We start from the raw sequence: 25,187 nt of genomic DNA on the forward strand, positions 1-25,187 counted from the left end.
CGTGGTTTGGAGGACATCCCAGTATTTCTGACCACTGGCTATGCTGGCTGGAGTTGATGGGAATTGAAGTCCCAAAAATCTGGAGGACACCAATTTAGCAAAGGCTGGTGAGTAGGATTGCTGCCTTATACCAGGGGCGGGGAACCTGCGGTCCTCCAGATGTTATTGGACTCCAACTCCCATCAGCACCAGCCAGCATGACCAATGGGAAGTGTAGTCCAGCAACATTTGGAGGATCAGAGGTTCTCCACCCGTGGGTTAAATTGGATAGCTCAAAGTAGACCATTGGCTTCATCAGAACAATAGATTGACTTTTGTGTGGTACAAGAGGATCCTATGCCTGTTTACTAAGAAGGAAATAGGATCGGAGGACCTTTGGTCCATCAGGCCCAGTATTGTGGACACTGACTGGCAGTGGCTCTCAAGGGTTCAGGCAGGAATTCCTCCTTCCTGGAGATGCCGGAGATCGAACCTGGGATTTTCTGCATGTGAAACAGGTGGTCTGTCATTGAGCTACTGCTCCTCTCTAAACCACGCAGAGTTCAGTGGGATCTAGTCACTCTCATGTTAAGAGGTTTGCAATTCTAATGTAGGAAGCAAGATCAGCGACACCTACCACGGCTTCCTTTAGGGGACATTGTCACTAGGAAGGAAATCTCATTTAATTTAGTAAAACATGCTTCAGAACACACAAGCTTAGGACTGGACAGGCAGCCTCCTTGCTTTGGTGAAATCAGGACATATGTGTACGTGTGTGTGTGATGTGTAAGTGAAATTAGATATCATATTCCCCGCCTCTCTAGTAACCTGTGCAGAGAAAGACACTCCTAAAAGCCCCCTACCGGTGCTCGCGTTATCAGCGCAGGAGGGCTGAAAAGGTGGCAAAAGGGTCCCTGCAATTCGAAATATTTGATGGCTGAAATGTCTTGCTGCCGTCCTTCTTTCCCCCAAAGCCAACCTGGCCCTTCCGTGGTGTAACCCCATCTTAGGGTTCCTTCCCACCTGCACTACTAAATCCTACTGGGTGTCTCCTTGCGCCATTGCAGCGAATTCTTGATGAGCCTCAAGGCTGATCGTGTGAAGATACGCTGGAATCCGCTTTGGTTCAACTCGCTATACACGCAGACCTGCACCTCCTAGAAAATTCCATTCTCCAAACCTTTGTGCACCGCAATATTAATGTTGCTTCGGAGTCAAAAGGGTATGGAAGGAAGACATTAGTGGAGTCTCTACTAATATGGTGAATGTGTTGCATTTTACACTTAATGGGCTTGCAGAAATGGAAGACTTCCCAACAGTTTGATCCTACAGTAAGGAGGGGGTTGGATTAGATTACCTTGGAGGTCCCTTCCAACTCTAAATGCCTCGGATCCAATGAGTTAATAAACCGAGGGCCAGTTTATACATTCATCAGGATCAAAGCGTAAGGCTGTACCATTTCAGGCTGCCGGGTGTGTGGGTGTAGGTGTGGGTGCGAGTGCGTGTTGCATGTTTGCGGATTCCCCCACAAAGCAAACGAAACAGAACAAAGAATATGTCAAGGAGCAGACTAGCTCAAACCCTCCTTCCTCACATGCTAGTTTTAAAGTACAGAGATTGGGCTGTGTGTGAAGTGGGGAGTGGATTCACATCACCCCCACCATCTGCCCGAAGTGGTACCGTTCATTTCCAGGCTGTTTTACCCCTAGGTTCTGTTACTGGTATATACTGGGTTCTCTCAGCCATGAAAAAGGATTAGGCGAGATTTCTCCTGTGTTTTTTCCTTTTCTTTTCTTCTGGTGTTCAGTTCTTCGTAGGAAACAGCCTGGGGCTGCTGGAGCCTTCCCCAACCCGGTGCCCTCCAAATGTGATGGCAGTTGCACCCCAACACATTTGTACTGGGGAGGGTTGGCTTTGTGGTTCAGCCAGAACATCAATCTACCAATCCCTTGCGGAAGAGGCAGAGCGAGAGAAAGATCGCTCCGTTTCCAGGGCTATTTCTGAAGAATCGTGGTTGTTGCCTAGGAGGGGCATTGTTCAGCGGCAGAATTATTTTGTGCGTCTCGTTCCTTCCCGCAGCAATTTTGAGCGTAAAAAGTATCCTACAAGCCTGAGCCCTTTCTGTCCTACCAACGATCACGCTAGGTAGGAGAAGTGAGATGGGGGGATTGGGACGTCAGCTAAAGCGTCATGGCCGAAGGATGAGGAGCTGAATGTCCCTTGCCCCCAGAAGGGGCGGTGGCTCAGACGTAGACGGTTTACTCGGAAGTAAGTGCGCACAGTGCTCCAGGGGAGTTACTGCCGAACAAGGCTGCCTCGCACTGCAGCCGTCACCCCCATTGCCAGGCCGGGAAGATGACGCCCAGCTCTGTTGACTTGTATTGGTGCAGGTCAACACAAAGCAGCGTCTTGTACATTTCGGCGCACCCCATCATCCAAGCCCTATGGCAGCTTTCCCCAACCTGGCATCCTCCAGAAATGTTGGACCACCACTCTCAGCATCCCCCAACCAGCTGGTAGCTGTAGTCCAACACATCAGGAAGGCATCAGGCTGGGGGATGGTTCAACTAGTTGTATTAGCTTTTCTTCTTTGGAGGTCTCTTGCATGCAACTTGGAATCTATATTGGATACCCAGGCAGGGTTCAATACGAGCCAGGGCTTACCAGGGCTGTGCCCAGGAAGTTTTTCAATGCCACTACTCAGTTCTGGAAGAACTAGTGCGGTGTGGGTGTGCCTCTGAGGCTATGCAGATCCTGTAGCTATATTAACCGAAATCAGTCCTACATCTCTGAGGGCTTCCCGGTGCAAGGATGAGCCCCGCCCACACCCCAGGCAATATATTAAAAAACAAAACGAACACCTACGAGCAGCCACTCTAATTCATTTATCCATTCATTCATTTTATACCTCGCCTCCCCCTAAAAATAGTCCCCAAGCCGAGCTCCGTGACAGCGTGGATTTATCTCTCCAGTTCATCAGAAACTGGGGCCTGTGTCCAACAAAATCTGGGGCACCCTATACCTCGCAAAAAAGAAAAGGAAGGTGAACTTGTAGACGAGGTACAATAGGACAGATGACAATTCCCAGCATTCCTGACCACTGGCCATGTTGGCTGGGGCTGATGGGATTTGTAGTACAAAACATCTCGGGGGCACCAGGTTGGGGAAGGCTGCTCTAGGGCCTGACCCTGAAAGACAGTGACAACAGACAGCTCTTGGTCCCTAAAAAAAAAAGCCCTTGGACCTGTTCAGCAGAAAGAGAAATTGTTTGTGGGAGGTGACGCAATGGCTCAAGCCAGCTCAGCCAGGAACCGGTGGAGCAAGTGGGCTGAAGGTAGGAGAATTGAGAGGCTTGCTTGGGCGGGGAATACAGAGCATCCTCCGATCCTTCCCTCTGCTTTCGGCAGGACAACTACAGGGCTTCCTTTATTCCAGACTTTCCTTAGCCCCTGAATCTGCGGTGGTACCAGAATTTAGCAGTACCAGAGAAAAACGGAACCAGCCTCTGCTCGCTATGTAGAACCAGTGAGTAGGACAGACGCTTAGGAATCCCTCTCGCCTGATCACACATAGTCTGGGAAGATGGAGACTGCATGGGCACATCAGACTCAAACTTCTCTCCTGTGCCCATAGCACTCGTGAGGAAAGAGTGTCCATGAGCATGTCCAGAGTTTCTTTCCTTGGCCATTGAGCACCCAGAACGAGCTCATAAATATGGAATAACTGGGAAGAGATTCTATTGTCAGGCGTATTAATCCCTACTCCCAGGCACTCCCAATCCTGGAAGGGCTCCTATGTCCATTAAAAACTGTTTGACAAGCAGAAATTCAGCAGGTGAAGCTTCCAGGCATGCAAATGCAGTGACTGGATAAATCCGACCTTCTGAATTTTAGCTTGTTAGATCAGAAGTCAAGCATGAGTCTTCCCGGTTGTGGGGGTGCATTGGGATGAATGACGACCATAGTCAAAGCAGAGGGTCTGAGTTGATCGACTGCACCTTTCTTTTGCAGGCGTTGAACAACGTGACCATTCTAACATGACTTACACGGCTCCTCCACTACCCCCCTTGATAAATCAGGAATAATGACAGTCCCCCCCCCCCCACTTCTCACAGTCACTCACTTGGGTTAGAATCCTCGATACACACTTCATTATGCCCAGTCAATCTTTCCCTTTGGCTGTCCTGATTTGGGTTTTGGGTAGGGGGTTGGATCCGGACTTAGCCATGCTTAGAGGAAACCCATTGAAATCAAGTCATAGCTAACCGTCAGTCATGGCTAATTTAGGTCCCATTGATTTCATTGAATCTACTAGTCTGGATCAACCCAGGGTATTTAAAAGGTGTTAAAAAGCAACCAATCCTCTCTGCCTTTTCAGAGTCAGAAGACCCTGGATATTAGTCCGACTTAGAGTAGACCCATTGAAATGAATGGGGCTTCAGTTAGACTAACAGTGGATACAACCAAGTGCCCCATCTGTGAAGTCTTGCATTTGCGCCTTCCTCTTTTGAAGGAGAAAAGACCCCCGACCACACAGCCATTGGTGGCTTCCTCTTCAACAGAAAAAAAGGGAGCAGAAACACTGGTTTAAGGAAGGGCGCACTCCTCAAAGGCGGTGGTGGTGGTGGGGACATCTTACACAAACTTGGAAAGGGGGTGAAGGAAATCAGCTGCAGCTGTGTTAATTTCATAGCTGACCGAAATGATCGAAAAACTACCTAAACACACACACACATACACACACGCACGCACACACGCACACACACTTGAATCTGGTGGCAGTTTAAACACTTATTGTGGCAATGGCCTGCGGTAGGGAACTGTGACTTTCCAAATGTTGGTAGACTATAACGCCCACTGGCCCCAGTCAGCATGGCCAGTGGTCAAAGGATGATAGGGGTGGTAGTCCAACAACATCTGGAGGGTCACAGTTCCCCCATTCCAGGCATAAGCGTTCATGGATGGCAAATTGTAGCCCTGCTTCTGTGTCTATAGATCTGTCAATTTATGTCTCTTTGGCCACGGGTTATGGGCACCATGTCTAGAGTACCAAAAGGGGATGGGGAACAGAGGGAAGGGTGAAAGAAATATTTAATAATAATCCCAAATTCTCCCCCACCCCACCATCCTTCTCTCTACATATGAACTTTGGGGTTGCTTATTAGAGATACAAATAATGTAAAACACTTATAAATAATAAATATTATTATATTAATTATATTATATGTGAGGAAACAAAAGGCAGTTAGTGAACTTCAGACAAGGGGGGGATCCACAAATCAGTTCACTCTTAATATTTGAATTTCAGTCCAATGCCATCAATGGAGTAGAGTGGTGGCATGGATTCACCGACCAGGTTCCATGTGCGTTTGTTTCCACGCTATCATTTGTTTGTTTGTTTGGATTTTAATTTGGACTGCGATCCCCCACCCCAGCTGTCCAGGAGATTTCCCCTTGCTTTAACATATATCACTAAACTATATATGATATACCTACTTTGCACAATGTATTGCTTATTCATCTCTATAACAAAATGCACTCACTCCAAATGAATTAAAAATAATGTTGGCAACCCAAGGGCAATAGCAGGGCATAAGGAATAACCTACGGCTGGCCTGGAAAGGAGAACTGATGGGCCATTATTTGGATCAGCCCCTTTAAAGAGCACCAAGTGAATTCACTCCCCCTCTCCAAGCCCTTTGCCTGTCACAAGCCGAAAGAGGAAGCCATCCGAAGTCGAACACACTCCACAGCCGCCAGGTACAATGGCGATCGAGGGCCTAAGGAGAGCGGATGGCCACGAGTCGGCCCGTGCCAGAGGCTGCAAGGGACACAATGAAACTTCCCCTCTTGAACAGATCTATTTAATACTGGGGAAAGTCCTTCTCGGAAAGGAAGAGCTGGAAGAGGATCGAGCCTGCATGGCCTGGGGTCCTCTTTCTCCTTCAATGTATCAATGCTAGGGTGTGTGGGTGTGTGTACGAAGAGAGGAGGAGTGATGCTTGGTTACGAGACTGTCTTACCTGTGAACTTTCCTTTTTAAACCGAGGTTCTTTCCCCCTTTTCCTGTCTTTCTCGCTTCGTGGTCTTGGATTCAGTGTCCAAGTCAAGAAACAGGAGGCGGGGGGGTTGTCTACAGATTCATGAGAAACTGCCTGACACCGAGTCAGACCCCAGCCAGCATTGTCTTCTCTGACTGGTAGCCCCTTACGTACAACCAGTTGCTGGGGATCACGCACGGAATGGAGGGTGTTGTTGCTTATGGGTTCCCCGCAGGTAGCTGATTTGCCACTGTGTGAACAGAATGCTGGACTTGATGGACCCTTGGCCTGCTCCAACAGGGCTCTGCTTACGTTCTAGGAGCTCTTCAAGGCAGGAGCTCTTCCTACCTCTACCTCGAGATGCCAGGAACTGGACCTGGGACCTTTTGCATGCCAAGCATCTGGTCTAACCCTGATTCAGGGCCCTGCCTGCTGCTCACGGTCGTTTTTACAGGATGGTTCAACACTCCCCACCCCCCACCCCCAATTTGACTAAAGGTTGGGAGTAGAGACTCTAATTCACGTTAGTAACGGCGGACACTACAATTAAGCAATCCAGAGCAAAAAGCACAGTTTAACAAGAGCTAAAGCTCTCATCATAGGGGTGGGGTGAGTGTGGGTGTGGGTGGGGATGAACCAAAGAGTGACTCTGGCCTGTTCGAGGTAGGAAACCCGTTTCAAAGGCTCCTGTGATGAACAGACTCCCAACGCTGGAAAGGCCGCATCTTTAGAATATTCCATTAGTGGTTATAAAAACCAAGGCAAGAAGCTATAACTAGATATCCAATGCAGAATAAAAGAACATGATCTTGTTAGAAGCATTCCCGAGAGAGCGAGAGAGAGCGGGAGTGAGCGCAGTAGCAACAGCAGTATCTACCTCCAGCCGCCCGTCCTCAGCCAGCCAATGACCAGCCAGCTCTTCGCCTATTGGCCCAACACCTCCCTGGCGCAGAATCAGTGCTTTCCGGCCCCATTTTCCTTGCCCGGCTGTCCTTTATCCCCGCAAGCCACGGTCTGAGAGGAGTGCAATCCAGCAGCGGAAAGTTGGTCACCGCTGAGCCTCCGCCACCCGCAACCACGGGCTGCTTTGGGAGAAAGGCGGCTAGAGGGAGGAAAGTGGAGCTGAAGACTTTGCTCCATTCATTACTTGTGGACTTGGGAGAGTGGCCCTAGTTGTAATAGAAGAAATGAAATGCACGTCTTCAAGGAGTGTTTGACACCCGTTTGGAACTTGTCTTCCCTCCTTCCACAAAGACTTGGGGAAAGGAAAGAGAAAGTGAAGGATAGTGACGTGTTGGTATCTTAGAACTGAAGCTTTTAAAATTAAAAGTCACTGGACAGGTTATGGCGTAAGACCGCGACTGGTCAGTAGAATTGCTGACAATGTGGTGGTTATAGTGAGGTCTTGGTTAGATAATTTAAATTGGGAGATTTTTATTTTTTAAAATTTATTATTACATTTATATCTCTGCGTTATTCCTTACATGATCCTCCTCCTCCTCTACATATTATACTCACAGCCTCGTGAGATAGGTTAAGCTGAGAGTCAGTGACTGGTCAAAGTGAGCTTCATGGGAAGTTGGGGACTAGAACCCGGGTCTCCCGAGTCCCCAGTCCAACACTCTAACCACTACACCACAGTAGGTCCGGTTTCACATCTCTGTTCAGCTGCTAAGCTTACTGTGTGATCTTGGGGCAGTTGCCATCTCTCAGTTTCTGACTTACTTCATAGGGTTGTTGTGACGATAAAATGGTCTACCCGGGGCAGCAGCAGGGGCAGATGGGGGAAGACACATCAAGCCTGAGCTTCCTGGAGGAACAGTAGGATTAAAATATAATAAAATAATAATAAGAAATTTTGGAGGTTTCTTTTGAAACCACCCCAAAATGTTAGCGTCTGCTCTTCTCTCCTTGAATATTTATTACACCCCATCTTAACACACTTGGACTTAAGTGGATCGATTTAAATGTAAACCTCTGTGAAAGTATGCTGAGCTCAGTTTTGCTCAATTCAATGGGACTTACTTCCGAGTAGACACGGCTAGGATTGTGCTGTTAGCGCCATAGCCTATACCATTCCTTGATTTTAGAGCTGAGGTCATGAGCAGTTTGCTTGGAAGTAAATTCCATTGAAATAAGCAGGATTCGCTTAGTAAGCGTTTAGGGATGGGGCGAAGCCTAGGTTAATAAAGGGACCTCATATTATTATGCATATTCAGCATTGAAGGACTGCAACTTCAGCCGCCTCACGTCAATTCAGTCACAAGGCGTTATTTATTTATTTTTAATAGAGGCAGCACACACACACACACCTGAGAGTCATCCGGTGAAACCGAGAATGGCGTGTATACAGGTATGAATCAGCCTCTCCCTCAGATATAACCCGATATTGCGGTTTGGTTCCCTTACCAATAACCAATCTTCTGCTTGTTGATACACGTTCAGGGCGCTGAATGCTTTGTCACCTTTCTCGCCTAACATGGATGTAATAAGACTGTAATGTTTCTATTTAACAGGTGAGGCGTTGGTATAGTGATTTGGCTAGTACACCGTTTGAAGTGCCCGGCAGTTTATGGCCAGATTAATTACTGATTAATTTGATTGAAAACCATATTCAAGTGCGCCAGTGTGACAGGGAGTGGGGTGGGGAGGACCCTCATGTTCTTGGACTGCACTACAAAGGCACAAGGGGACAATGTTCACTTTGGGGTGGGGTGGGGAGCACCGTTACTCGGAAGTAAGTCCCAGTGAATCCAGGGCTCTAACTCCCAGAATAGTGTACACAAGCTGGAAGCCACATGGAGTCAAGAGCTTCAGGTGGAAGCATGAACTTGCAACAGGTGCCGGCTGGCATCGTGGTACTCCTCGAGTCCTCCAGAATAGCCACCCCCATCCCTAAATGAGGATTAGAACCCCAACGGGACCCATTAAAAAAATCCGCGCTGAATGGCATGAGACGCCTCCCCCTCTTTAACCCTCCTGAGAGTATGGGCTCATCTACACCAAGCAGAATATTACACTATGAAAGTGGTATGAAAGCGGTATATAAAAGGCAGGAGCCACACCAAGTAGGATATAGCGGTATGAAAGCGGTATATGGTATGTATCGATGGGCCCCAACAGTTGTCAGTGCACTTCAATACCACTATAATGCAGTAGTGTGGCTCCTGCCTTTTATATACCACTTTCATAGTGCAATATCCTGCTTGGTGTAGATGTGCCCTGTGTCTAGCCCAGTTAACTAATCCGTGTTAACTGTCTTCCAGAAGCGGGTCACAGCGCCAGGCCACCTGCAGCGTTTCCCCCTCGGTTCTGTCCGTGTGGTCTCCACCGAACTCGACAGTCGACACGCTGCCTCCCCGCTCCTCCCCGCCCCGCCAGATGCCTGGCTAAAGCGGACGGGACCCGGATTGAAAAGGCCGAGCGCCCTGGATCGCCCTCTGTCTCTGGCCTGGGCGTGCGTGGGTGCCACCACTGCCCCACAGGAGCGCTGATTGGCCGCGGCCACCCCCGGGTCAGCCGTCTTTGACCTCCTCGGTCACCTCTCCCCGCAGCTCCCCCCGCCGACCCGGTCTCTCCTTTCCGCTTCATTCTTCCCCCTCCGGCGCAGCCAAGCGCGTTGATGGGATTGAACAGACCCCCGCTGGTTCCTGCCTGGACCGGCCGCGAGGCGGAGGGTCCCCCTGGCTCAGGAGGGCCGGAGCCTGGGCAGCGCTTCAAACCAGCCGCGGACGCCACCTGCTAGCCAAAGCGCCCAGACTGCTGCCCGGCGGAAGCGGCGCAGATGCCCCGAAGAGGACGAGGAGGCCGGAAGGATCCGGGATGGACGCGGGGAGGGAGGGCAGCTTTGGCCCAGCGGTCCAAACCTCTTGGCTCCGGGCGCCTCCTGTCAATACCTAGGCCTCCCGACGTCTGATGTAGCCCGCTGCGGTCCAGGCACGCCGATATCAGAACTGAATGCGAGCGTCTGCAAGGTGCCACAAGACTTTTTGCTCTGATGGCTTAGAAGGAGGTCGCTTTGAAATCAGCCAGTTCCTGCTTCACGGGTGGGGTGGGGAATGCCGGGGTGATGATTGGGGTCGTCGTGCCCCCCCCACGCCCACCCCCAAGGGGGTCATGGGGTCATGGCATTCCGCTCCCTTCTTTAAAGACCAGACATTCAACGTAGAGGCCTTGGGTGGTATTCTGGCCTTGCTGTGCCAGTTCAGAGTTTCAACCAAACGGGTTGCTTAAACGGGGTGTGCCGAGGGATAGAGGGTTTGCGCTCCTAATCCAATTCCAAACACAACTCATTTGGAAGCAAGAAGGTAGTGTGAACAGGACTAAGGGCGCGATCCTATACTCAGCATAAAACCGTGTGCGGGGTGGTTTTGGATTGCACAGCGGGCTCCAAGAAAAGACTTGAAAGCTGACTTGCTGCAATAGATCCCGAGGATAGCGCGAAAGGGGAAGCAAGAGATAACATTGTCTCCAGAAAATGTACATACTTGTTTATTTTAAAGAGGAATCGCAACCAGGAGCCTTACTTTAATAAATAAATAAATAAATATCAAAATACTTTCTTGCATAAAAATGGTAGTAGCTAACAACATTGCCATGCTGAGATATAATGACCAATGGAACGAATATTTCAGTAAAGATTTAGAAATTTTAATAATCCACAACCTGAAGAAAAATACTATTTGGGGTGTGGGTGGGACAGGGGGCCAAGCAGATCTTATTTCTTCAACAAGGAGGAATTGGCTGAGCCCCGCGGTGCCTCACCGCCATACTGTGGGCCCTGCGGTGCTGGTGGCTGAGCAGCGGTTTCACCCTCGTGGTTTGTTACTCGGCTCTAATCCCTGCCCCACTCCACTCCACCCCGACCCCAGATCGGGCGCAGAAACCTAGACATGCTCAAGGGGGCGGGGGTAGAAGCCATAACCTCCCCTAAAAGATCCTCTGCGGGGAAATGGAGCATGGAAGGACAAGCCCCTGGGATTAGAAGTCTCTACTCCGCTTTCCCTAAAGAGTGGACGCAGGGGAGGCAGCAAGGGGCCGGGGAGGGGGGGGCGCTCTACCTTTGCTTGTATCCCCCTGTTGCTTCTTGCCCTGCGTGAACTCTTTAGGTGAAGGCTACTCTGAATTTCTTGGATGCAGGCTATACGCGAACCGTTTCCACTCTCATTTAGCTTAGGGTTCACCCGTCGATAGGCCTTCACGGCATTTCTGCCGGCTGCATTACTCCAAAAGGAAAGGCAATGATGTTATTCCGGGGTAACCATCGTGTTTGATACCTCGCAAAAGCTAGTCTTTCAGGTGTTTCGGAGCACGGCGAAGAAGGGAAAGGCACGGGAGTCCATCTATTGGTAATGCATACAGAGATTTCCATTTTCTTCCCTAACGTGTCTGGATGAGGTTTTGCCTTGTTTTAAAGGGGAGACGTTTGAAAGGACGAGCTCCTTGCCTTTCGGTCGCCTCGCCTGGCTCCACTACCACGGACTGATTCCTGGTTTGCTTCATAGAAATGCACCGACCAAAGGATCGCCTCCTCGCGACCAACCCCCCCCCCCCCCCGTGCACACAGATCAGTGCCTAGTTTGCTGAATTAACAGCCCCTCAATAGGAGCTGGATGAGGCCGCCTCCCGCCTCCTTTTGTAAACTGCCCAGAGAGCTCCGGCTATTGGGCGGTATAGAAATGCAATAAATAAACAAACAAACAAACCTCACCCCGCCACACACAGTGAAGCGTCTTTGACTATTTCGACCACATCCCAGGGATCTCTGATGGGACAGAGGCAGGGGACATTCTGAGCATGAGGCCGAGGCTATCTGCTGGAGGGTGGGGTGTGCCTGGGAGTGCTGGCTGCCAGCAAATAACCCAGAAGTGCTTTGGCTGCCCCACATCGCATCTCTGCAGAGAGAGCACCTTGCTTTCGCTCCCTTTCAATTCCCCCGAGCCCTTTGGATCCCGGCGGAGGGGCGGCGCATGCTTATGTGACACCAGCGCGGGGCACCTTTGCCCCAGGCAGGAAGCCGCGGCTGCCTTGTCCACGTGCCGCCTGCCCTGTCACTTGCAACCCCCTTCTCTCCCCCCCCCCACCCCTCGGCTTGGCGCACTCGCAGAGACAGAGCGGCTGACAGACCGAGACACACACACCGTATTTATTGGGTTAGTCGCGCCCTTTGCACCCATAAACCATACACCAAAGCACTCACCCGCGGTCCCCCGCTTAAGGCCTTTCCCCCTTGCTTGACGTCATTTCTTACCACAAGACAAGACTCACTGCCATGCTCCGATTAACACACCTTACATTCTGGGTTAATTAATCCTCAATAACGTCTCCCCTTGGCTGCTATTCACATCGGTGAATACGTGTATAACTTCGCTCGGTCCATTAGCATGCAATGAGGGAGGTGGGTGCTATGCCCCCCAGACTGTCCTTACGGCGCCTGAGCAAGGATGGGGTTGGGGATGACATTGACTTCAGTGGGAGCTTTATGCCACACGGATTCGCTTGATGCATTCGCCATAAAATACACACGTTACTATTTGCACATGTTAATTCCAATTCCCGTTCACCACGGAGTTTCAATGCATATCCAAGCTACTTGATTGCATTTCCTGGACAGATAGGAAGAAGGGTCTCAAGTGATTGCGAGGGATCAAAAGAGGGTCTGCCAGTTAGTCTAGAAAAAAGGCAGATGTCCTTGCAGCCTGTACTGATGAAGTGACTAGATTGTATGTCCGAAGTCTGCATTCAAATCCACCCAGGTCCTGATTTCATATCAAGCAGCAGCTCACCCTGCCTAGCCTATTGTTCCATCTCCCTGCGCCCAGTCAGAAGCGCAATACAACGACAACACCCTGCAATCTCTTTTACTTTCCCTCCCTGTTGCTGTGAGCGAGTGTGTGCAAACTGTGGAGTTACACAGAGTTCTTCTTCAGTTTGATGAAGAAGACCCCGGGTTCCGAAAGTTTGCAAAGTAACCTCTCTTCAGTAGTGGTGTAGATGCGCGTGAGGAAGGTGGCGGATACGGTCTTGCTGCGCGTGGAAGCAGCTGCTTATGCCCACCCACCACTATCAGGTAATGAAGAGACCTGGAGATTTCAAAAGCTTGCACCGTTTTAGTGACGTTTGTGGCCTCCGTATCAGGCAGTCTTACACAGTCGTGCAATTACGCGCGCGCGCGCGCTGCCTTCTTCCAGCCACCCACACCGCTCTCACTTCCATGGGAGCAGGCGGGCAGGCAGGCAGGCAGGCGCACGCACGAGCCTGACGCGCATTCCCTCCAATCGCCGGGCTGGCGCGCAGGCGCACAGAACGGATAGCCACAGGCACCAGCGACTGTCTCTAAATCAACGCCGCAACCTAGCTGGCAAACACCTTCGAGAAGACGGATCCCCCCACCCCACCCCCCATGGCCTTCTCCCGCTTGCCAGGCCTGGGATTGGATGATATCCCCTGCCCGCCTCAGGGCTGCCTGTTTCCGACCTCAATAGTGCGATCTATCCCCAGGCGTGAAGGGAGTTGGAGGGCGGAGAGGAGCTGGAGGAATGGGGGGGAAGCGGCAGTGAGCCAAAGGGGACCCTCGTTTGGAATGCGAGCCAATCCTTGGTTCCTCCTCGCCGTTGGCCGAGGCATCCCTAGGCAGCCGTTCTCTCCTCCAGTCCACCAGCAAACTCAGATCGGGGGAGGGGGGAACCTAGCCCAGGGCCGCTTGCTCCCCCCTCCGTTCCCAACGCCGTCCCGGCCCTCGATCTCGGCTCCTAGCCCTGGGAGACAAAAGCCACGAGTCCTGGTAGGAAACAGGTGTTTGGCAGCCCGTATTTCATTAAATAAACACACACGCACACAAAGAGAGCGGGAGAGGGGAGAGAGAAGGCGAGCCAGGGAGCAAGCTAATTTATCACGCTGCTAACGATCCTAAATGGAACTGCTGGCATTTCTTCTTCTTCTTCATAAAATCGCAATACTAGACCGTTTTATTTCCACTTTCACACAGGCGCACACACTCACTCCGAGACAGTCAAAATTGCAGCCAGATGGAGACAACGGAGGTGGAAGAGAAAGCGTTACCTTATTTATCCAAGCGGAGGCGCACGCCCATTGACGCTCAGCTGTCCCAGCAACCGTTGTGCTCAAAGGGGATTGGGAATTGGACCAGGCGTTTTGATCTGAGATTTCAAACTATCCTAACTGATATTGTGCTTTGAGGGAGACGAAGAGGATTTAACTGTGTACATGGAATTGACTTGGGGTCGCCCAACAGGAGGCCTGCTACTGCTGCTTATCCCATTGATATTGCAAAATATGGGTCTGGGAAATGCTCCTGCGAGGCAAATACCCTCTCCCCGCCGCCCGCTGCTCTCCGCAAATCTTCTCTATACTAAAGAGGCAAGTTTTGTACTGTAGTTCTGCTCCTGACTCTAACGCACACCTTTCCTTAAGGGTCGAATACCATAAGACCACCGCCTCCCCCACAGTGTTTAGGGGCACTTTGAATATTGTTAGTCCCTACAGTTGCCACATTTTACCAATTAGATTAGAACTGCTCTGATGGAGAGAGATTTCCTTACTGAGGCTATAAATGTTAACATTTAAGCTGGTGGAGAGAAAAGGTTAAAAACAGTTTTCATATTGGGTTTTATCTGGAATAGAAACGATGCCCTTCTCGTCCTTATATTATTGCAAACCTAATAGAGAGATCGCTCTGCCCCTTCATTATCGCTTATCAGTATTTTATTTCATCCAAGCAGTGTGCTAGGAGCTGTACAAAACTATTTCCTTCCCCCCGCCCTTTTTTTCTTTTTCTTTTAAAAAGGAGGTTTCTTCCCTGCTCCTAGAGGCGGCAAACCCCGGACTGCAACTTAGTTGGGAATAATTTTAAACCAAAGTAGAAAATTCACTTTGAGTCCATCTTTTAAAATAAAGGATTTCTTTGGAAGAGAGAAAGAAAGGATATACCCCTCCTTTCCTGAAACGGGGTGGGTGGGTGGAATCTATCTCCGTCCCCTCTTCCCACATCGCCTGAATCTTTGAGTCGTTTCAAAGCGTCTAAAAAGTAAACACAGTTAACTGAAGTAAAGAGGCAGTAAAGTCACTGAGGGATGAAATACAGGGAAATAGTATCTTAAAGCAAATAACTGAACTCTTAAAGAGCCATTAGTGATTTAAAGGGGGTTGGCGGGGGAGGAGGTTTAAAGGAGCTTTTGCAGGATGATTCAGTAACAAGGGTCCCCAAATGCAGGAGGGGTGTGTGTGAGTGTGAAACCCTGTGATCGCTTTGCCCGCACAACGCACGCAGGCACACACGCGGTCACTTTATTTACCGAGCGCCCTGCTGTGTCCTCCGAGGCATTTGACGCCCCTGGTGGGATGTGCCTTGCCCCACCCCTTCCCTTCTCACCCGCCCCCACCCCTCTGTTTTTAGCTCTCCCGCTTGAGCAGACTTGCGAAAAGCTAAGCGCAGAGGTACTTGGAGCTAGGAAACCAGAGCCCCGTATTATAGGCTCTTGAGGTCGACTTTATTTTCACTACCCAAACTGTTGGAAAGTATTTAAACTTAAGCAGAAACAGCTGTATTGCTGGCACCGCTCTTTGTTGCTGCGAAGAAAGACTTTGTAGTCCAGGGCTGGTTTCTTAAAAGGGAGGAAAGTTTTGGCTGCCATTGTCCGACGAGGTGATTTTTTACGTAATCTGTAAATAACCCCGCCGCCGGCAAGTGTTATAACTTCATATGCTTTATTAACCGATAATACGACTCTCTCCTGGGGTGGCATTTTAATCCACCCGTTGTCGCAGAGGCAAGTATATGCTGGAATAACAGGAGATCTTTCTAAATCTCTGACTAGCTTGGCTATTGACCTAACACCGATACATTTGTACTGGGCTCTTTGCCCTTTGTTCCAACCCATCGCCACAACCACCGGTTGTCAGAAAGAGAAAATCGGTGTACTTCATCGGAAGTCAGTCTGCCGGTCTCTCTGGAGAGAGAGAGATTTCTGATTCTGACTTCCAGCAGCTGAACAGAACTATTTTCTATCTAAGCCTGTATTAGAGACCACATCAAAATACTTCGGAGTCACTGGCTCGTGGATCAGGCAGGGGGGGTACACACGCGCACACCCCCTTTCCCCATGCCTAGGATTTCCATGACTCATAGCCCAGTCTTTAACGCTTTTTCTTGGGGGAGGGGAATCCCATTGATTTCAAGGGAGATGAAGTGTACTTTAGGATCGCATCCCTCGTCCAATCTCCCCACGCGCTGACTCTGAAGTGAGAAGAATTCTTGATGCCCAAGTAAGTAGAGCTCAGAGTTCGGATCTGGCGCTTAGTTTGATTGCCGCCGGGATGCCTTCCCGTTACCACATAGGAGGGAAAGGTCAATAAAGATCGATAATAAGTAACAGAGGCATTCTGCTTCTGTACATGCATGTGGTTGTTTATTAAAAAGTTATGGGTTGGATCCAGATTTAAACTGGATCAGCTGAGCTGGTGGAAGCGGACTTCCCCGACTCCTCCTTTTCAGAGTAGCTCCTCCAGACCCCAGAAAATGCTGCACAGAGTCAGGAGAGCCTGGTGAGTGGGGTGAACTGTGAGGGGAGGCGGGGACCACCCCCTCACAAATCGGAGGGACCTTCTACGAACCGTCTCCAGGAAGACCCCTTCTTCTCAGGGAAGGCAGGTCCTGGATCCAATCCTCTGTATTCCTGCATCTCCCCCACCCACTACCCGCCCCGCTCTCCCTGTGTACACATATACATCTGTATGTTTCTCATGCAGAAAATATGCCGAAGTCAAAGTTCACCGAGTTGTGCTCAATACGTTGTAATAAAACCGAAAGGCTGCTGCGTTTCAACTTTCCTACACAGAACTCCCGATAAAGGTGAAACGCCTCGCTCGCAGGAGAGCGCAGGGGCGCCCAGGCTCGGCGGAGCGCGCAAGGGAGCGGCGGCTGGGACGCGGCTCATCCTTAGGCGCTTGGGCAAATCGAGGGCTGCCTTGAAGGTCCGGCTACATTGGGTTGCGGTGTTTGTGTGTGTAAGATCCAGTTCGAGGGGGAGGAGGAGTCCTTTTCCTCCGGTGTCACCTCTGTTGCCGATTCGACTTTCCCAGTCCATTGTGTGTGCGCGCGCGCGCGTTCGTGGTTTTTTTTTTTTTTTTGAAAACCCCTTTCTCTGCACAAACGTCGCTGCTGCTCTCCAGGAAATGCAGAGTCTGCTTTTGCTGGGTGCACGAAGGCAGCGTCTTGGGGCTGCGGCGCGGGGGTGGGGGGCGGGTAACTTTTATCTCGCCTCCTGCCGTTATTAAAATGCACTTTATGCGGTGGGAGAAAGAAGCGGAAGGGGGAAGGGGTATGGACCGAAGGGATTTCTGTGCTGTCGTCCTGGTGGCTTTGGGGCATCACACGCGCCCGGCCTGCAGCAAAATCGTCCACGCCTCAGATCCGATGCAAGCGCCGATTTCCCAAAACCTTTCCATATACTAGCCCGGAATTTGTAAATCCCCAAGAAAACTTGGTACGGTACCTTCATTCATCTTCCCTCCCGAATCGCTTAATATATTCCGCCCCCACCCCATCACTGGGGGAAACACACACACACAGGGAAATTCTTGGCAGGGGGAGGGAGAGAGACGTTGTTTATTTTTTTTACTGCTGGAGTAAGAGAGATTTTTTTTAAAAAAGAAGCGATAAAGGCGTTCATTATCTCCGAATTCTATAAATGCCATTGATTGATTCCCCCACCTCCAGGGCCGGGGAGGGGACCGAGAGCGGTGCTCGTGGATTGGAGAGCTGCAGCGGCTCTAGAGCAAGGCTGCGTGTGTGTGGAAGGAGGGTGGGAGGGAGGGGTCGCTGGGGAGCGTTGCCTAGATTTGCACCCCTCCTCCACAGCCAGACAGCTGAAGAAGACCCCCTCCCGCTTTCTCCCCCCTCGCTCCGGAGGTCCCCCCTCCCTCCCGGCTCCCCCTCCTTGGGATGCAGCCTCCCCGCCCCCCGCCTGTCTCCCTCCTCCTTTGGCTCCGCCCCCTTGTGATTGAAACGCCGATCACGTCGCAGGGAGGCGGGTGTAGCTGGAGAGGGGAAGAGCCGGGCCCAGGCTCGCTTCGGCAGCGGCGGCGGTGGCGGCCTCCTCTCTTCGCTCCTGCAGGCAGGCAAGCAGGCTGGCTGGCTGGCTCGGCCAGCAACAAGTGCGGAGGCAGGCGAGGCGAGAGCTGACGTCAGCGAGCGGAGTATTATGGTCTGGGCTGCGCTGGCTGCTGCCGCCGCCGCTTCTCTACTGCCAGCGGCCGAGTAAACATGGAGCTCTCCGCCGTGGGAGAGAGGGTGTTCGCGGCCGAGGCCTTGCTCAAGAGACGCATTCGCAAAGTAGGTGCCCTTCGTCCTGCCTGGCAGCGCAGCCGGGGCTTTGTGCGCACGGCCCCCGAGCCGCCAGGCCCGCGCGAGGCCGCAGACCCGCGGGCGGGCGAGCGAGCGGCGCTTCGCGGCTGTTCCTGCTCGGCTCCCTCCTTTCTGCAGCCGCAGCAGAAGCAGCACTTCGGAGCCTGCCTGCCTGCCGGCCGGCCGACCGCTCCCCCTTCTCTGCTTGCGCTGTGCGGATTGCCACCATCTAAAGCGCCGCCGCCGCCGTCTTGAAATGCATGCACGTTTGGACTGCATGTACATTTTGCTGCACGCATTGCTGCATGCATATTTTATCACGTTTTGCAGCACGCCCCCTTTTTCTTGGATAGGATTTCTCTCTCTCTCTCTCTCTCTCTCTCTCTTCCGCCCTTGCAGCTTGCATGTGCATTTTTGTGGCACGCTTTTGGCCACTTGCATATATGTATTTTTGACGCATGCCTTTGGGTTTTATTATGGACATGGCTTAGCATGTGAATAGTGTTTTATTGCTTTTTTTAAAAAAAAAATCTGCTCCCCTCCCCTCCCCCTTCCTTCTGAAGTGCATGCTAATTTGTCTTCTCTCCTTGACATCTGCAGGGTCGTATGGAATATCTCGTGAAATGGAAGGGCTGGTCTCAGAAGTAAGTGTCAATGCAGTCCTTGCAGCCTAATTCAATATTTAGATGGTGGTGGGCTTGTTTTATTTTGCAGTAAAATTGGGTATCCTGTTTTCCTGGATAGACAGCTGGACTAGATGAACTTTTAGGATACCTTACATCTTCCCGAATGTAAGAAAATGTGTTATTTTTTAAAAAAAAAAACACCTTCCCCCCCTCAATTCTGTTCTTTTACTTTTTATTTTGCTAGATATAGCACCTGGGAACCTGAGGAAAACATTCTAGATGCCCGCCTACTTGCAGCTTTTGAGGAAAGGTATGTTGTTTAAGCAGGAATGTATCCATCTTACTTATTGCAACCATATCACTCTGTTTTGGAGCACTACTAAACTGATGCTCTGTTCTTCTAATGTGTGTATGCCTGTGTGTTTTTCTTAAAAACATCATTTAGGGAAAGAGAAATGGAACTCTATGGTCCTAAGAAACGAGGCCCCAAACCCAAAACTTTCCTCTTAAAGGTAAGAGAAGAAGAGAGATCCACACTTTCTGTATTGCTGTTATATTGCTACATGCAACAGAAACCAGTTTCTTTTTTTTTAAGCAGCATTGCCAAAGATGAATACTGCTCTATGTGTGTACACTGTTGTATGTATGTATGTACAAAAGAGAAACTCAATGTTTACCTTAGAAGTTGCGCTGATGAAACTCGTGTGGCAAGGTACTAAATCAATCCAGTTGCTTTATCTGTTTTGCAGGCCCAGGCAAAAGCCAAAGCAAAAACCTACGAATTCCGTAGTGACTCTGCTAGGGGAATCCGTGTACCTTACCCTGGAAGATCCCCCCAGGAGCTGGGCTCCACCTCCCGTGCTAGAGAAGGACTGAGGCAAATTCCACTGCCACCTCAAAGCAGCTCCACCACTGTTACCACCAACACCTCCCGAGTGGAGACAATCCAGGAAAACAGGGTTGGGACAGAGGAAGACCCATCGGAAGGAGCCTTTAAAAAGCGAGGCCCAAAGCCCAGGAAAGAGCTCTACAAAGACCTGCCTGAAACTGCTGATGTTGCCTCCAAACGGAAATTGGTGGAACCAGGGGACAAGGTGGTGGTGGATTACCTAAAAGCCAGGAAAATGGAAGAGGCAGCTAACCCTGGTGCAGCCAAGTTCAGTTCAGGACATAGTGTGATCCAGTTAGCCCGGAGACGGGAGCCTGAGTTACCCAGTGCTGTTTCCAGCACCAGAGCAGAAACTGGCCTTAAGCTGGGTGCACCTGAGACTTATCCTCCCAGGCTAACCAAGCACAGGGCAGATTTCTTAGACCCAAAAGGGCAAAGTGGTTTGGACTTGGGTGCCCCTAAGATCTTGCACAGCTCTGCAAACCAAGGCAGCTTATATCGAGATGGTCTAGGGACACAGGCTGGCAGGCCTTCCCTCATTGCCCGCATCCCTGTCTCCAGGATCCTTGGTGACCCAGAAGAAGAATCTTGGAGCCCATCTCTCAACAACTTGGAGAAAGTAGTAGTGACTGATGTGACATCAAATTTCTTGACAGTTACCATTAAGGAGAGCAACACAGACCAAGGGTTCTTTAAGGAAAAGCGATGAATGCTCTTGGAAAAGAGGAGGTATCTAATGGGTTAGGGTAGAGGTCAGCTGGCTTCGGTTTTTTTGTTTTTTTCTCCTTGGACAGGATTGAAAGGTCTGTCCGTAATTCATTCTTTTATTCCCTCCCCCTTCACCACCAATTTCAGTTGGAAAGATTATCTCTAGAGTTATATTTTCTATTAGATGTAAATATGTTATTTAAAGAAAAATACATATATATATCTATATACATATATATATATATTTCAACTCTTATGGTTTTATTTTTAATTTAAGGCTCCTGGAGAAGGACAGTAAAACAGAGAACTGAAGTATCTCTTGCCTCAGTTGCAAGAGCAGGTGTAGATACTGAATGACCTTATTAGCTAATTATAACATCTTGATATACGTTCCCCCCCCTTGTTCCCCCTTCCCCCCAAAGATGATGTTGAGGGCACATAGGGGATATTATATTCTTCTGGGGACAAAACAGCCTCCAGTTTTTTGATTGTTATATTATAAGGTGTTGCTTTGTACAATCAAGTGTGGTGTATACACAACTGTTCTAGCTGGACAGCTGAAGTAAGCACTTGAATTTACAGTATTGTCTTGCTTTTGTTTTGCTCCAGTTTGGAAAAAAAGTTGTTGGTTTAAAAAGTGTCCATTAAAAACAGTTGAAAGATGTTTAGCAAAGAAGTATTAACTTGAACGACCTTTTCTTGCAAGGGAAAAGGGGATGTGTATGTTTTAAGATTCCGAAAAGGTGTAGCTGCCGTCATGCACTTTAATAAGACTGTCATGGGGAGAAGGGGGGGAGAGAGGGAACTGAGCTAATAGTTTAGTTTAACTTCCTCTCATTTTTTTCTTTCTTTAGTCCTTCCTTGCTCACTCCATAAAGAAAATCTGTTTACATTCCTTACATGCCAGAAAAGTTGGGGAGGAGAGCATTTCACTGCTCATATTTTAGGTGCTCCTGCTGTTATATTGAAAATGGATTCTCCTCCCTCTCCCAAAATGATAGCAGTTCTTTTCCAGGTCTTTGGATGAGTCTTAAAGTGTTGTATTAAATCTGTATCTTCCTCATAAATTTAAGTCTCTGATTAGGGATGCAGAGAAAACAGCTCCCTTTTTAAAGCCAGTTAACCATTGAGGCAAGACCAGTTTAGAAGTGGGCTGCTGTTATGCCTGGCTTTCTTTCTCTTGTAGTTTCTGGAAAGAAGCATCCTCTGTAGATTCCTATGCCTGTGTTTAAATATGGTCTAGTTCTTCTCACCTATCAATTTTATGCAAAAATATAACCCCTCCCCCTTTCCTTTGAAGAAAGCAATATGAAATCTGAAGGAGTTTAGAATATCTTATTCAACTCTGTTCCACTTTGTGGGAATACCCCCCTCCCCACCCTGTATTAACCTTCTGCATTAGGAGGGCATGCGCAGAAGAGGTTTGTGTGGGGGTGGTTGGGAGTTGTTTTCATTTATGTTTAGCAGGTGCTGTGGGGTCCCAATAGGTATTGATTTAAGCATCTCTTGTTGGTTCAAAAAGCACAAATCTGCCTAGCAGCCCCTAAGGGCCTGGCAGGAGGATGAGTAGCCATCTCCATCTTTCTGTGAATGGCCTGCTCTCTGGAACCTTTTAAAACCATTTTCTAATTTAGGAACTGAACAGGGGGATGAAAGCACATATGGCTTAATGAGAAGTGGGGAGGAGGGAAGCAGGTGGGTGTAGCAAGAAGCCAGAGGGCCTTTGCCTTTTCTGGGATCAACTAGAAATATTTGCTTCTTCCATTTGTTCTTTTGGGATTCTGTTCTCCCACAAAATTATCATGGGCATTTTGTTTAGATTGTATTGAGGAAATAAGTCAGGTTCTTGTTTTCTGCTCTCCCTGATAAAATAAAGACAATATTTTAAATTTCAGACAATATTTTAAATTTCAGATAGTTCAAAGAATTTATGTAACAAACTGCAGATGTGTTGACTTCTCTTACATGGGATGGGGGTGGGGTGGGGGTCGATGGAAAGTGGAGAAGATGTACGTCCAGCAGATGTATGTTGACAAAGGTCTCTACTCCTGTTACGGAGGCTGGAGGGTGGGGTGGGGGAGAGGGAGAGGGAGAGGGTAGTGGCCAGGGGGAATACCTCTTTGGTTGGAATGAATCGTAAGTGCTGTCCCTACCTCCTCAGGTGTCAAGGGTGGCCTGTGCCACCTATGATGTGTGTTTCTAGACACACGCACATGGGTATATAAAGCTAGACAAACGTGGGTGTATATGTGTATGTACATAGTTACATATATTGAATGTATGTGAGTGTGAATTATTTAATTCTCTTTAAGATTTGTAAAAAGAAAAGAAAAAAAAAGAAAATCCTATAATCATTGATCTGGCCTAACAGTCTCAGAAGTGAAGCTTAAGTAGGTGTCTTCTGCCAATGTTGAATGTTTAACACAGTACCTGCTTTTTATGTGAATTGAAAATATATCCAATGCTTTGTAAATAGAGACTTGGCTTTGTTTTGTTTGTTGCTTGGTGAGGTGGGAAGGCTGTGCTCTCTTTTCAGTATGGAGGGTAACCCTCTATTTCCCTGCTTGAGAGGATAAGGGGCAAAGGGAACCTCCTCTGCTAACTCAGCAGACCCTCAGTTACTCTGGGGTGGGGGTGGGATGGGGGGGTGGGGGTGGGGGGCTGTGCTGGTTTCCATTTCCTAAGTGAGAAGTGTTCAGATCAGGAGTGGGTGGTGGTGGAAAGAGATGCTGTGACCACCTGGCTGGAACAAGTCCTTCAAAGTGCAATTGAGCTCACAGTACTTTACATAAGACTTAAGCCCTTTTGGGACCATTAACATGGGACACTCCTGTTACTAGACCAGAAACTGAAACTGGAATGGAGAATTCTTCGGAAGGGACTGATTGCTTTGCTCCGCTCTCCTATTATTGGCATAATTTTCTGTTGTCTCACCTTAGCTCTGGTCTAAAATGTCCCCTCCTACTCCATTCCATTGATCAGGCTTTAGGATCAAGAGGTCCGAAGAAACCGGAGGTTAAACACAAGAGCACAGTTCTATTTTTGCCCATTTATCACGTCATCTAGTAAACATTTATATGGATGGGTCAATCTAGGCTTTCTTATTTCCAGATTACTAATTCATTCTACCAGGTGGGAGACTAACCCAACCAGGTAGTTAAATGGAAACTCAGTTGGATTTAGTCATAGGGGCTTAAGCGCACATTTTATACAAGCTTTTGCCTTAACTGAGGCTGAACTCCTATGCAGATTTACTTGGGAATACATTCTGTTGAACACATTAGGGTTTACTTTTGAGTCGACAGGCATAGGATTGAGCGTTACATTACTACTGGAGGTGCAGTGTGAGGTCACAGCAGCAGATGCTCTGAATTCAACAAATATAAATAGTATAGAAGCGCCCCCTTTGACACTTGGTTCGAGTTCTGTCTTCTTCAGAAGATCAGCTAATTCACCAGTCTCTTTATGGAAGAGCTCAGAAAGTCAGGTGTGGGCTAGGAAAGGGAACAGCTTTAAACGCAACAAACCCAAGACCGCAAGCTCAAGCAGAACATATCAAGCTTTGGTCTCTTTGGGATGGGCCCTGCGATGCCTGTTTGGCTGCATTTCGTTTCAGAATAGGAACTCATCACTATTAGTAGAAACCCAAGGTTAGCTGTTGAGATAAGGACAGTGAAAACCCGAGTTCATTTCTCTCTCGGGAATCAGTGCTCGAGGGAACATTTCGTGGCCTTCAAAGAATACTCCTTCATCTCATCCCCTCATCTAGCCTTGACATTGTTATGGGCATAATAAGCTGCTTTGATTCCAAACATGTTCGTGGGTACTTTTCCAGCACCTTCCTAGGTCTTAGCTGCAGTGTCTCATCCTGAGCGAGCAAAATACACACTATCTAAGGGTGATATCAAATGATGTGGGATTATATGTATATACACACCTACACAAATTATAATCTGTACACCCATGGTGGGAGGGTGAATAGTAAAAGACTTGGCCCAGTCAACAAACCAAAACAAAAAAAGCACACACACACCTTGCCCCTATTCACATTAACCCTGTGAGGTTGGTAACGTTGAGGATTTGAATCTGAGGCCGTAGCTAGACCTAAGGTTTATCCCAGGATCATCCCAGGTCCGTCCCTGCCTGAGCGCTGGATGCCCTGTGTGGCACTTAGACGAACAGGTTTGACCCCAGGACAATCCTGGGATAAACCTTAGGTCTAGCTACGGCCTAAATCTCCGGGTCCAAATCGCAGGCTCTCTGAGCACCTTCCCCAACTTGGGGCCTTGTTGGACTACAACTTCCATAATCTCCCAGTCATCATGGTCATTGGCCATCTGACTGGAGATGGTGGTAAGTGTAATCCAATCCACCTGGAGGGTCTCAGGTTAGAGAAAGTGGCTCTAGGAGCACAGTAGTTTAGACTCTTATTAACCATTAAGACGACCTAGCAACTCACGCTGCCTTTTACGGCAGGCATAACCACCACCACCTTCCTGATTTCGGGGTGAAGTCAAGGAAGCAATTTACCTTACTCTGGAGTAAAGCAGATTCAACTACAGCTAGCTTACAACGTGAGGA

The 25,187-nt window shown here is 49.1% G+C and overlaps 1 protein-coding gene across 1 annotated transcript; it reads left to right on the forward strand.

The window, feature by feature from the left end:
- Positions 1 to 18,168: 18,168 nt before the first annotated feature.
- CBX8 (chromobox 8) lies at positions 18,169 to 22,561 on the forward strand. Its single transcript, XM_063120146.1, has 5 exons — positions 18,169 to 18,371; positions 18,984 to 19,027; positions 19,254 to 19,319; positions 19,455 to 19,521; positions 19,759 to 22,561. Exons 1-5 carry the CDS (start codon positions 18,303 to 18,305, stop codon positions 20,605 to 20,607), a joined length of 1,095 nt encoding a protein of 364 aa, XP_062976216.1. The 5' UTR covers positions 18,169 to 18,302; the 3' UTR covers positions 20,608 to 22,561.
- Positions 22,562 to 25,187: the final 2,626 nt, after the last annotated feature.

This window comes from Elgaria multicarinata, chromosome 3, assembly GCF_023053635.1.
Source record: "Elgaria multicarinata webbii isolate HBS135686 ecotype San Diego chromosome 3, rElgMul1.1.pri, whole genome shotgun sequence".
Taxonomy (NCBI): domain Eukaryota; kingdom Metazoa; phylum Chordata; class Lepidosauria; order Squamata; family Anguidae; genus Elgaria; species Elgaria multicarinata.